Source organism: Camellia sinensis, chromosome 6 (assembly GCF_055761805.1).
Source record: "Camellia sinensis isolate YWXY chromosome 6, ASM5576180v1, whole genome shotgun sequence".
Classification (NCBI taxonomy): Eukaryota; Viridiplantae; Streptophyta; class Magnoliopsida; order Ericales; family Theaceae; genus Camellia; species Camellia sinensis.
Window position 1 is genome coordinate 121,632,753 of NC_138966.1, and position 13,376 is coordinate 121,646,128.

The 13,376-nt window shown below is 34.0% G+C and overlaps 1 protein-coding gene across 5 annotated transcripts; it reads right to left on the reverse strand.

Annotated features, from left to right (window-relative positions):
- Positions 1–417: 417 nt before the first annotated feature.
- On the reverse strand, positions 418–12,836 carry LOC114305426 (RING/FYVE/PHD-type zinc finger family protein). Of its 5 annotated transcripts, none has more exons than XM_028250496.2 (6): positions 12,621–12,836; positions 12,033–12,412; positions 7,448–7,675; positions 6,997–7,326; positions 2,326–2,415; positions 418–1,714 (listed from the first exon to the last, which is right to left on the reverse strand). In XM_028250496.2, exons 2-6 carry the CDS (start codon positions 12,291–12,293, stop codon positions 800–802), a joined length of 1,824 nt encoding a protein of 607 aa, XP_028106297.2. In that variant the 5' UTR covers positions 12,294–12,412; positions 12,621–12,836; the 3' UTR covers positions 418–799. The 5 variants fall into 5 exon arrangements, with proteins under 5 accessions (XP_028106297.2, XP_082730741.1, XP_028106301.2 ...); XM_082874615.1 differs by having other exon boundaries at positions 418–1,711; positions 12,033–12,462; positions 12,621–12,824; XM_028250500.2 differs by having other exon boundaries at positions 418–1,711; positions 12,621–12,802.
- Positions 12,837–13,376: the final 540 nt, after the last annotated feature.

A 13,376-nucleotide genomic window follows, 5' to 3' on the forward strand; every position in this document is an offset into this window, starting at 1 on the left:
AAGAGTCAGCTTTTGCGTCTCACGCACGAAACTCGTTTTCACCTTTTTGTCGTTTTGTTTTATATTGTCATGTTGGCGAAGTCTTTGAGTACGTCTGTTTATAATTTTGTTTGGCTGACTTAGATTTGAATAATCCTGTCTGTACAGGACCTTATGCTACTATACTTTCTATAGTGAGTTATTAACATATGTGAACGTGGATTGTTATGATGTGCATATAAACACGGCTCTATGAACAAAGTTTTAAATTTGCTTCCGTTTAGCCCCTTTACTCTGATGAGTTTTGTCTTATTTGGTTTGAAGCCGTAAGTAATCTCGTGATTACTGGCCGGTTATAGCCTTAACCCATAGGAGCGAGTTCGGATCGTGACACTCCACCTTGCTTATCAAGAAGAAAGGGTCATTTAGGAATCTTCATTTTACAACAAATTGCCTTTAGATATTCTCATATATATATCCCTAGCAAAGATATGTATTACAAAATACAAAAACCCCAAAGCATGCTCAACACTAGCTGTTGGGTTCACTAACATCAAATTGGTCTCACTGCTCTAGAATCCCTTTAACTTCCCATCATAGTTTTACATGCCACCGACCAAAAATTTTTACATTTGCAGAATCTTATCTTGCCACTGAGTTATGTGTCCAAAAAGTCAGCCAAGTCTAACACAGTTTACAGCCTACCAAATGATTAGTGCTCTGAAATATGCAACAAAAACATATTTCTATACTGGGAGATACTTGTACAGGGTCAATATTTTCTTAGGTCATTGCCTCCCCAAAATGTCTAGTTCCTTTTTCAATTCTTCATCTCAATTGCTGCCATTTTCTCCTCATAATTTAAAGTTTTGGCAGCAGTAAGAAGCATGTCCACTCCACCAGATTTATTAATCAATTCTTCGCTCTCTTTCTGTTTGTTTTCAGGATTCTCAAATGCTCCGCTTCCATCTTCACTGCTCTTTTTCAATTTATTTTGAACATTCTTATATGCCTTTTTCACCTTGCGTATTTGCCTAATCCCAGCACCACATTTTTTGCAAAACCATTTCCCTCTGGGAACCGAATCACGCGGAGGCTGCATACAATAGATGTGGTATGCATGATCGCAGACATCACATAGAACAATCTTTTCATCGTCTTGGTCAGTGAGGCAAGCTCGACACAGACAAGAAGGGCAGTACCAACACGGACCATACGTGCCCAACTGCTTAGGTGTCAAACATTTCACATGGTAGTACTTGTGAGGGCAGTAGGGATGGCCACAAACCTTGAATTTTTCACCATTGTCTACCACACACTGACAAAAGTAGCAGCGGTGTATATTTTTTCCTCCTTTTGATAGTTGGAGCCCATGTTCTACTAAACCATTTGAATTCTCTTCAAGTTCTGTGTCTTCATTTGTCAGATCATCATCTCCAACCCCATTGTTTGCAGGTCTAGAGGCATTTAGTTTCTCACACACCACACAATTGTCATGGGGCGATTCAATGCCATTGACGGTGCACTTGGCACAGTACCAACTTTTTAAGGGAATTTCTTCAATAGCAGGCTCAATGCAAGAAACATGGTACATCTCTTCACATGAATCACACACCAGACATTCCCTTCCATCTGCCTTTTCTCCACAGCGCCGGCAAACAGAGACTTTGTACACACCACAGGCCTCTGTTAGGTCTAGTTTACTTTGCAAGTCCGATTCTTCAGTAAGAAACTGCTATTAATAACAAGAAGCAAATATATCTTGTTCAGCACCAAGTCACCAGATCTAAAAGCAAAATCTAATCAAAAGGTTAAAACAACAATCCAAGAAATGATTTAGGACTTTTTTTTTTTTGTCAATACTCCCAATGTCCAAAACATCAAATATCTAACAAGTTCAAACAGCAAACAATATTAACCAATAAAAAAAAATAAAAAAATAAAAAACTAGAGCAGGAAACAAAACGTTCAATAAAATGAATAGTTAGTTATCATCAAAAACTAAGGATAAATGTACTTTTTGCAGTATAATGCTTCCAAATAAAGCTTGCTTAGATGAACCAAATCCGTTTTATCTTATGAACTGCTTAATTGTGACAGCAGGAGAGAGATAAAGAAAGAGAGTGATGTGGCTCTGGGAGTTCCAAGCAACATTTCCCAGAATCTACTTTCTACATATGCACATCCAACATGAGGGGGAGCGAATGAAAAGATTTTTGATTGAGACAAACGTCTCGTGAACAAACCATCATACACGCAAAGCATTAAATCCTCATAGAAATAAAGTCAAGCAGTTGCACAAAGTAAGAGCAGCATCAGCAAGTAAGTTCATTTTTAGGGCTTTACCTGTTCATGATAAGAAGTCCTAGACTTATCCGAAAGGCTCTTTGCAAGAGAAACCATATCAGCACCAACTTTTTGAAGCTTTGTCCACAACTGTAAAAATTATTCAGGTTTAAGACAGTAAGGCACAAGACAAAGGATTATATTTTCATTAATGAGGCAACATAAGACAATAACCTCAATATGAATTTAGTAATGACATGCATTCCCATTTACATGGTTAGTTTGTATGTTCCCATTCTACGCAACAAACTCAGCTACAAACGTTATTTAGCAACTAAAACAGTTCTGTTAACATAAAAGTATATGTTTGGTAATGGTAGCTTGTCTTTCAGAAGTTTCACATGTGATGGACTATTTAGCTATGGTAAAGTAAAAGTACAAAACAAGTTTGCAATCCTTGGACTTCAAAAACACATCTAGATAAAGGTTGCAAGCTCGAAGCTTTTACATCATCAAATTTGTTGAGATATCAAAATAAGCCAACTGTATCACAATTAAAACCCTATTCATATTAAATACCTCACTACTTGCTACTGTTGTGCTTCTCAAAGAATTATACATCAATATGCAATGCCACAAATCTGATATCCAAACTTCGACAAAAACAAGTCCACAAACACCATTTATCCCCACTCTCCGAAGTCACCCATCTAAATAGTGGAGGTAGATATCTCAATCAAAAGTTCAAAACTACAATAGTCAGGACAACATAATAACCATAGACCAATTAAGGAACATGACTGGCCTAGCCAGGCTAGAGTACATTCCAGATCAAATGAGTCACATAAAATTAGGCATGACATATGAATTCAAGAGAGTCAATTTACAGATGTACAGAAAAACATAGCAAACTGCCCAATCCCATTCATCATCACGAAATGAAAGTTTTTAAATTTTATTATCTTTCCATCAAAAGATTGAAAGTTGGAGCTAATCTTGTACAATTCAACAGTTCATAAATCACTGACCAAAATCCCCATCATATAAAAAAAACTCCAAAACTTCTAACAATGGAACAGGTTCTAATAGGAAGCAATCCTCTCACTGTCTAATTCTATGTAAGACTTGCTCTTAAACAACTATTTCTGAACTCTAAACTAAAGTCCACCTTGAACTCCACAGTAAAGACAAAGGCAACTGTTGCCGATTAACCCTTCGTCACCCTCCCTCCACTCCAACCATTTTATCTCTACCATTATAATTAACAGTGCAAGACAAACCCCTCACACCCTTTTAGCAGAATTTCATCCATCCTTCACCTTTTTTTGATTCAATAGCTGCTATCAGTTTCATAACATCATACTCAGCATTTGCAAGGAATTTCAAGAAATTTAATGAGGGTCACAGGAAACTAATGTTGTATGAAACCATTAGATTTCCAACATCTGAAATAAGAAATGGTGTTCCAGCAAGCAATCATATCAGTTACTAGTATTGAAAGTTCTTCAAGTTAAATAGACCTCATATGCTAAATTGCATTTATAACAACTTTATGAAGAATCAGAAACTAACTCACAGCAAATCTTGTTAACTGATTGCCATTTATGCCACTATCTCTATGAACTAAATCAAGTCCTAGGTCAGAAGAAATAATATCCCATTAATTAAAAACCTTTTTGTATGATCTTATTACTAAATACTAAGTAATTACATAAGAAAGTGGAAACAGCTTTTAAAATTGCCAATAAAATTACATCCAAATTTGGATATTGTTTAAACATTATAAAGCATGGACAATTCAAAACTAGCAACCATCAATCATATGGGAATTCTATATCCAACATTTTCTGAAACCACTTTAGACTAGTGGTGAAACATGTATGCAATCTGAGAGGGCTATGTAGGTTAAAGATTCATAAACAATGAGACAGATAAAAAAGATATATAAAACATTTCTATTAAAGTTAATGACAATTGACAAAAGTAGAATTAGGAAAAAAAATTGTACACATACAGAAAATAGAAAGTCAGCATCATACACTATGTGTGTCAGTAAATATGTATTTTGTGCCCAATGTGCTATGTTTATACGACATCAAGGGTAAAATAAACCAAAATAAAATTATAATAAATTATAATTTTTTGCAAATTCTATCACTGTAACTTCAAAAATAAAATAAAATAAAATAACTTCATAAATTCTCTTGTATAAAAAAATACTAAATTAAATATATTCACTACCTGACATAAGTTATTAAATTCAGTTTAATACAGATGACAATGATAACAACAAATTCCATACTTCCAAAAAACAAAATAGTGGCACATTCATCTATTGTGTTATTGCCATGAGATGAAAAATATCTCATGATGGAAACAAAAATCTAGAAGACAATAGAACAAGGCAAGGCCTGACACGCTATTTAATGAGGTCCCTCCAGGCATTATCATATGACATTTTAAATTTTATAATTGTAATCAGCATCAGAATTCCAAGGTGCCCCAAAAATATAGTAATTGTTTCACATTGTCATATAATTGTAACAATCTTCATAAGATATACAAGTACTAGAATGTTTAAATTTACTTTATATATGAGGGAAGAACAGCATAGATCTTTTGACTGACATACATGTAAACACATCCTAAGGTTGTACTATTGCCCCTTAAATACCAAAATAGCAACAATTGACTAAGACACAAACTCAAGAAGTCTCGGGTAGAAATCATCCAGGACTTCCCCACACACGTGGATTGCAAGCAATGGCCTGCACCCGTGGAAGTTAGTCTTAACTCCAAATGCGTCAGGGGCACTGAATGTTTTTAAACCCAAACTGTGGTTCAACTAGTAAAGCAGGGAACAAATCAAAAAAAGGGATGACAGGCAAACTCACAAAAAGTATTGCTACATTGAAACCTTTACAATTTGTAAGAAGCACTAAGACCACCTCTTGAACCATCTATCTGCAAAACACATTTGCAGTTCACCACAAAAGCAATCAACTAACATAAATATAAGATTTTAGGGCATATCCAGTTCAGCCCCAACTCCAAAACACTGCCCAAGCTCGAAGCCTCACATCACACCTCTTGTGTACAGCAGCAATTGTGACTTCATGGGTTCTCTTGCAAAGGAAACACCTGCTAGACAGCAACTGAGAGGTTGGCTTCTTTCTGTCTCTCCCTCTATCTCTCATATTCTCATATGTTTCTATGATTAAGATTAACAAAGTATTTACCAAATAAATTGTAACTAAATTAGACCAACATTTAACCTTCAAATGTAACTTTTTCCCTTTATCGCGCCATTTCTGTTAAATTTTAATTTTTCCCCTTAGCACTTTTTTGATGTTTTGATAAGCCCATGATCATCACAATCCCACTACACAAGTTAAAATTTTTCTAATTTTCCCCTTCTTATGCTTTTCTAGTTTTGGCTAACCCATGATCTGATTAGATACACCTATGCATCTAACACAAAAAATTCAGCTTCATGTATCATGAATAACTCATATTATACCTACCACATCAACAATGGCCTTGGTACAAGAATAGAAAATAGAGTTCTGTGTGCACTAGACAATTAGTGCATGTCAGTCAGTGGTGGTTGATAAGAGTTAACGTTATACTGCAGTCTGCATGTAACGTACCATAAATTTGTACATTGTGGTTTTTGCCATTATTCCACTGTCTCTACATTGTTGGCATACATGACAACATCGTCTAGTCAGTGTAATCTATTGAACTCTAGAAATATTCATCAAAAAATTCTAATCTATAATTTGTTTAAAATTATGAAAATAACTAAACATATTAATGATGTCATTGTGACATCACAGTACAATTCTGGTTGCCTCATCAATTGCACTAATGACTGGTGACCCCTGACCCAATCCCTTTTCTAGTTTGTTCCAAGGCTTTAAAATATTGGGTGTGAGATCAAAAAACGAAAAAAAGTGCAAAAGAAAAAGAAATCGTGCAAGATAACATCCCTATTGTGGTGTCCCATGTGTAAATGAACAATGAAATTGCTGCGTAAGCCAGACAAAGTAACCATGATGATAACATTATGTCTCCCCCAGGCCATACAAAGGGAATTCTCAAGAATGGATCAATAGAGCAGTACAAAAACCCACTAAATGAAATACAAAACTAAACCAAGGAACTGCAAATTAATGCTGAGCAATATACAGAACATAAATAATTACACTAAAAGAAACATTTTACGAAAATAAATGACAATTTGTTGAACAGTTCCACAGTTTTTTAAGAAGGCACAATAACATATCATTTCTATGCATAGTGTTCTGTGGAGCAAAGTTCATTGGATTTAAGTGTTTTGTGGACTCCGCAACATACAAGAAATTCAATAAAGAATACATATATACTTCATGAAAGAGTTCAAAACAACTATTCAATGAAAAGCTGATAAAGAAATGAATAATCAATCTCTTCTAAAAGGATGAGAAAACATCACAATAAATACTACATTAAAATATCAGTTCTTTTTCAACATTAAGGATCCCTAGAAACAACAAAGGAAAAAAAATTGGAAGGAAAAACACTATTGGAAACTTGGATATATAATCCCTAATTGCTATTACATTTCCAAATCATGCTACTACAACAAATCATAGAATCAACAACTAATCTAACACTTAATCGATACAAGCACAAAGAGAAACATGAATATTTCATTAACTGAATCATGGAAGGATAAAAAAAAATTACCTGTTGCATATCTGAATGAAAGAGAATAGGTGACCTTTCATAAGCTCCTTCTTTCATCCTTGAGTTTATAATACTAACGTCCAAAATGCTGTCAACTTTTATCCCTTGAAAATTTTCCAAGAGCAGGCTACATAGTTGAGCAAACTTTTCCGACATAACAATGTCAATGAAAGCACATCTACATAGATCAGCATTTGTACAGTTTGATTCACTTAGGGATCCATTGGACATTATGCCCACTTTCCCTCTAGAGCCATAATGGGTTCCATTAACCATCTGCCCTGTTTGTGAAGGGCATTTGTGGCTATCATCACAAGAATGAACAGGTTGCTGCAAACCAAACCACAGTAGAAGGAAAACCAAAATTTTTAGATGAAAATAAAATTAAAAAAGGAAAATTAATCATAAGCCTACTAAGATCATCTAAACCCATGACATTCTGGTGACATACCTTAGCTGCAGTTCTGCAACCACTTACTGGATGAAGCTTAAGTGCCTCTTGGATGCATCCCTGTAAACCACCTTCACTCTCACAAAAAGATTGATTCATTTGTTCTAAAACAATATTCCTCCACCGGATCAGCTGGCAGTCATCTGAAGGAAGTGAGTCCATCCTAGGATGACTAACCTGCTCACAAGAACAACTATGTAGCACCCTGTCTTGCAATGGTTCTACTGTCTGCAGGAAGCAAATAACATAAATATAGGTTATGAAAAGAACAAGGGGGAAAAGGGAGTAAAAGAATACTCAGAGAATGCATTGAATAGAGAAAATGTGAAAACATCTTTCATCAATTACTCATAATTTGAATACAATCTATAGACACATCTCTCACATTTTTTTAACTTTAAGTTTCTCCTGATGTTCAATGCAATATTATTTACTAAATGAAATCAAATTTCTTCACTGCAAATATTTACAGATCACTGCAACAAGAATTAAGGAGAACATGACAAGACCAAACGACCTTTACCTCTTGCTATTTCCTCTCACCAACTACATTTTGCCACACACACCCATATACAGTAGCCAGAGAAAAATTATTGCTGTGGCTTCTAAAGTTTTCCTAATTTTTCTCAGTAAAATAAAAAATAAATATCCAATAAAATAAAGCTTTGAAAATAATATTGCAAATGAACTTACATTTATCTATGAAAAGTTAAAACCAAGATTACTAGATTGGCATGAATTAAGATAATTTATAATAAAAATTAAAATTAAAAGAAGAAGAAGAAGAAGAAGAAGCTAACCAGCCAACGAATGCAAAAAGAACGGATGAGGTTGATGTTAACTTAAAATGGCTAACCTATCCATCTTATTAAACACCCATCTAAAGGTCATTCAACAGAAATTTTTTATTTCAACAAAATTGATATCAAATAGCTAATTATTTTAGCCACAAAAATAGAGATGTCATTGTTGTCCCTCCCCATAATTCTCCTAATTTTACAACGGAATATGAACAAAATAATTTTTCAAAATAAGTTTTTGAAATTACACATGTAAATGAGCTTATATTATCACTTCTGCAGATAGGAACATCTAAGAAACCTCAATAACTAGATTAGGATGTATTCGGATAAGAAAGCCGAGTAGCTTGCACGAAGCGGGAGAGCGAGCGAGAGCGTGGAATCGTAGACATTTCAAGAATCGTTAGTTCAAAGCGTTTGTATATATTTTAAATAATATATAAAAATATATTGTAAGATAATATTTTTTATGGAACTATATACGTTATAAATAAATAAAAAGTATAAAAAATCATATGTTAAAATATTCTAATTATATACTTTTATTAAAAAAAAAATTCATTTATTCTAAAATATTTTTATTACTTTTTATCTATTTATTATAAAATATTTTTGTTAAAAATTATTTGTTTTATGTTATTTTCTTACAAAAATAGCATAATAACATTAATTTAATAAATATAATATAAATAAATACACATAAATTTATAAAGGCAATATATAATATATAAATTAAAACAAATATATATAATTTTAAAGGTTATATATAATATATAAATAAAAACATATATATACATATGTAAATGTAAGTATAAATTATAAAAACATAAATAAAAATATATATACACACATATTACATATATATCTATCTTTATATCTATATAACCTAAGAAGAGAAGTAAGATCAGAGAGAGAGAGAGAGAGAGAGAGAGACGAGTCGCAATGCCCAGCGAAGAGGGAGAGAGAAGTTGTGAACCACTTGCAAAGAGAGAGAGAGATGTCGCGAAGACCAACGAGAGAGAAGTCGCAATGACCTGTGTGCAACTCGCGAAGACCAACGAAGAGGAAGGGAGAAGTCTGCGATGGCCTATGAAGGTTTGCAATGGCCCGTGATGTAGCTTTGACTGAGAAGAAGACAGATTCGTGATCAAATTCGCGTTTCTCTAGCATCAAACTCGCGAATCTGAGTCAGAAGTGCAGAATAGCGCTTCTAAGGAAGAATCGTGAGCAACATGAACGATTCCTGCTACTAAGGTACAAATAACAAAAGAAGACATTGATGACAAATAATACTAGCAAACCTATCCATTTTTTTCAACAACTACCCAAATGACCTTCAACGATATTTTTTTCAACACAACAGGAACGAAATAATGTATGGACATCTAACAGATGTCTATCAGGCAATAACATATAGTATGTTCAGTGAACTTTGTCTCAAAAGACATTAACGGTGTGCAACATCCACTGTTTGCAAGTTGGTGCCAATTGATTACTGAAAGTTCGAGTTCTGTCCTACAAACAACAGTATTTCAAACAAAAAGCTCAAGTAGAGAAAGAAACCCACACAAGGAAAGAGAGATAATAAGCATTCATGGATTGAGTTCAACTAAATAATCTATAAACAGCTCAATGAAATAGAACTTTTACTTGACAGAATGTTATGAACATCTATAAAGCAAAAACATCTGCAAACATTGATTGTAGAAAACTGTCCTGAATATTTTGTAAAATCATAAATCTATATCAACTCCAGACAAATGGATGCATAACTAGTGCATCTAAATAGCAACTCATAAAACATCTTGAGTAAACCCAGAACTAGCCGCCCAAATATAACAATACACAATATCAAGCACATTCAATAAAGATCCTCAACAGAATCATCATGAGATTGAGTAATAAACATTAAACATGATCAGTTTTATTTTAAACAGAATAAACACTATCAGTATAAATAAAATAAGTTCACATTGAACAAGCAAAAAGCAAGAAATTTTAATTAAAGAACTTCTTAACATATAAAAAGAAAAAAAAATTGACAAACATTACGACATTTACAGGTAGCATGTTCTTAGACATGATCACTAAAAGCTTTGGTTGCTTGGGGTGTTCTAAAACAGCCAGCTTTTTGGCTAAATAAGTCCCAAAAAAAAAAAAACCTAATTGTCATCAACTAAAAAAGCCAAAAAGCCACTCAACTTCCCTAACGCATCAGCTTTTTTAGATTCTATAAAAAAATTCAAAAGGCAAAAAGGCACTAAAAAAAACAACCCCGAACGGCTCACAAGTAGCATGTCATAGTCATGAACACTAAAAGCTTATGATGAGTTCTACATAATTCTTTGTAGTTTATCGAGGAATTCATTTTGATACTCAGACTTAGTTCAAGACATAATAGTTCTTATGCACTGGCTTAAAAAATTACTTTTAATATTAAAGAGGGCAAGCAATTTTCTTTTCATCCATGGCAGCGAAAAAAATCCAACCCAATTACTATATTCAGCATTTAGAAGAAGTGTACAAAAGAAGACAGGCCAATAACAAGAGAAAGATAGAGAAGAAAAAGACATGAGAGCAGGCATCAAGAAAAGTTCAAATAAATCAGTAGCAAAACTCTGAACTTTTTAAAAGTCTTGATGAGACAAAAATATAAGCAGCCTGTAACAAGATGGAGGCCAACCGAGCAATCAAAAGTTAAAAAGATGTTCTAGCAAGTTTCTGTTTTCAGAAACAATACAAAGCTGTTCTCATACACATTGAAACAAACACTATTGTTGATCTGTAGCCATTACTATATCCAGGTTCTCTAGATAAAGGCACCACAAACATGGATAACAAAATGAAGTTACTCTCTTCTTCATCAAATTTTACCATTTTACCACTTTATTCTAGCAAGCTTTTAGTTTACATACTTACTTTCCAAGTTTTTTGAGGTAAACACGTATGAAAATATATTACATGAAATACTACTTTCACTATCTCACCATCTGAAGGGGTGTATTGTGTATAACGGGCTTCTAACTCCGAGATAATGCTAATATTGACACCAAAGATAAACATTTAGTTCACCTCTCCCTATTGTAGAATAGATGGACATGTGTACCAGGCCTGATTTAGTGTGAACAAAAACCAGATAATGACACCAATGATGAGTTGAGTTCTCTAATTTAGATGCCAACAGTCAACCCTAAGGCTAAGAAAAAGATGTGCTTGTCACAACTTCTCTAACTGAAGGATAGAAGTTTCCGACATAATTTCATTTTCACACCTTTTGTCACTTATAATTAATCCATTACCATGTAAACCAAAAAAAAAAAATGGCTCAGAAACATGTTAGAACCTATATCATCATTTATTATATCAAAAAAAAGTTCAATTTTGTAGCTAAATGGTTGACAATTGCACAAAAAAAGCCAAACATGACCTTTGTAATAATGTAGCACACTTAGCCACATTTCAAACTAAATACCCAATGTTTAACTTTTCATCAAAAATCACGAGAATTGTTCAGGGTTTTGGAATTTCAGTATGGTTTTAGATTATTCATTTCAGTTTCCTACTCAATTGAAAGCAATTCACCATACTTTTGTTGCATTCCTAAATCTTAAAATTTACAATTACACAAAATTCCAAAACAGAATTAAGAAAGATATCAAAAAAGTAATAATAATAATAAAAATAAATCAAAGCATAAAGAACAACTCATTTACAAACACATCCATAAATTCATAGACATCAAGCATGGGGACAGTGGCTTGGATTGTTCGAAGAAGCAAACGAACCTTATCCTGGAGTTGATTGACTGAATCTGCAGCAATCTTCCCATCTTCAGCCAATTTGGTCTCTGAACTACCCATCTTAGCATGCCTTCGCCTCTTGTACGTCCGAAAACCATTACAAGACAACCCAGCAGAGTTCCCATCACCAACAACCCCATTTTCAACTCCGGTAGCAAACCCATTCATTGCATCACCACTCCACTCCATAACCCCACCACCACAGTCTTCCCTAACACCATTACTCTCTCTATCCCCCTCAACCATTCCTTAACCTCCCAATTTATAAATAAATAAATAAATCCCCTCAATTCCCAAGCTTCTGAGCACCAAATTAGGGTTCCACAAAAGAAAACCAGCTTAAACCATCCAAAACCTCAATCTTTCTGTAGACACACAAATACCCATTTCACCACATCGACAGCACAACTAAAATCTAAAAAAATTAAGAAAAACTGAAAATAAAAAATCGAAACAATTACAGTAAATTTAAGTTGAAATAAGGTTGAAAGATTACAACTTGCGAGCAAGTACACAGATATGTAAGCAATATATATATACACCTATACACAGAGAGAGGAAGGGGAGGCTTACCTGAGTTGGGGAAGACGAGAGAGGAGAGAGAAATTGGAACCCTAGAAGGCAATTCTGGACAGCTCTGCAACTGAGAGTAGAGAGAGAGAGAGAGAGAGAGAGATGGTGGGGGCTTATCCGAGAATTTGGATTTAAAATTTGAATGCGGAGGGGCTTTGGTTTGGACTTGGAGGTGTGCGTTCAGTTACGCTCGACGACGTTTTTGTTTTTGTTATTGACTGGGAACTGGGAGTTGACGGTAAGTGACTCGGCTGCTGCTGTTTGGTTGGCGACTGACAGTTGGCCGTTCTGCCGGTTCTGATGGAGTCAGGTTAAGGCTTATTTTGACAATTAAAAAAAAAATTAATTTATTGATTTATTTAAATTACATTGTGATGGTAATTTTTTTTAAAAATTAATAAATTATTTTTTTTTTATTTATTATTGTCAAAATAGACTTAAGTGGTTTGATGAGTACAGGAGTGTAGTGTAGTGGTTTTGGTTTCCTTGCAAGTTAAAAAGCCCTGTTTGTGTAACTTTTTAAAGAAAAGTTTTTGGCAATAAATTTTTGAATAATGTTTGAGGGCCACAAAATGTGTGGCTCAAATGGCTCGAAACTGTCAAAACGACGTTGTTTTGCGTCGTTTTGGCAGCAAAACGATGTCGTTTTGACAGTTTCGAGCCATTCGAGCCACAGATTTTCGGACTTCCTACCAGTGCTGTAAATTTTTTTAGTTAAAAAAGTCATTACTAAAAAAAAGTTTTTTTAGTACTTTT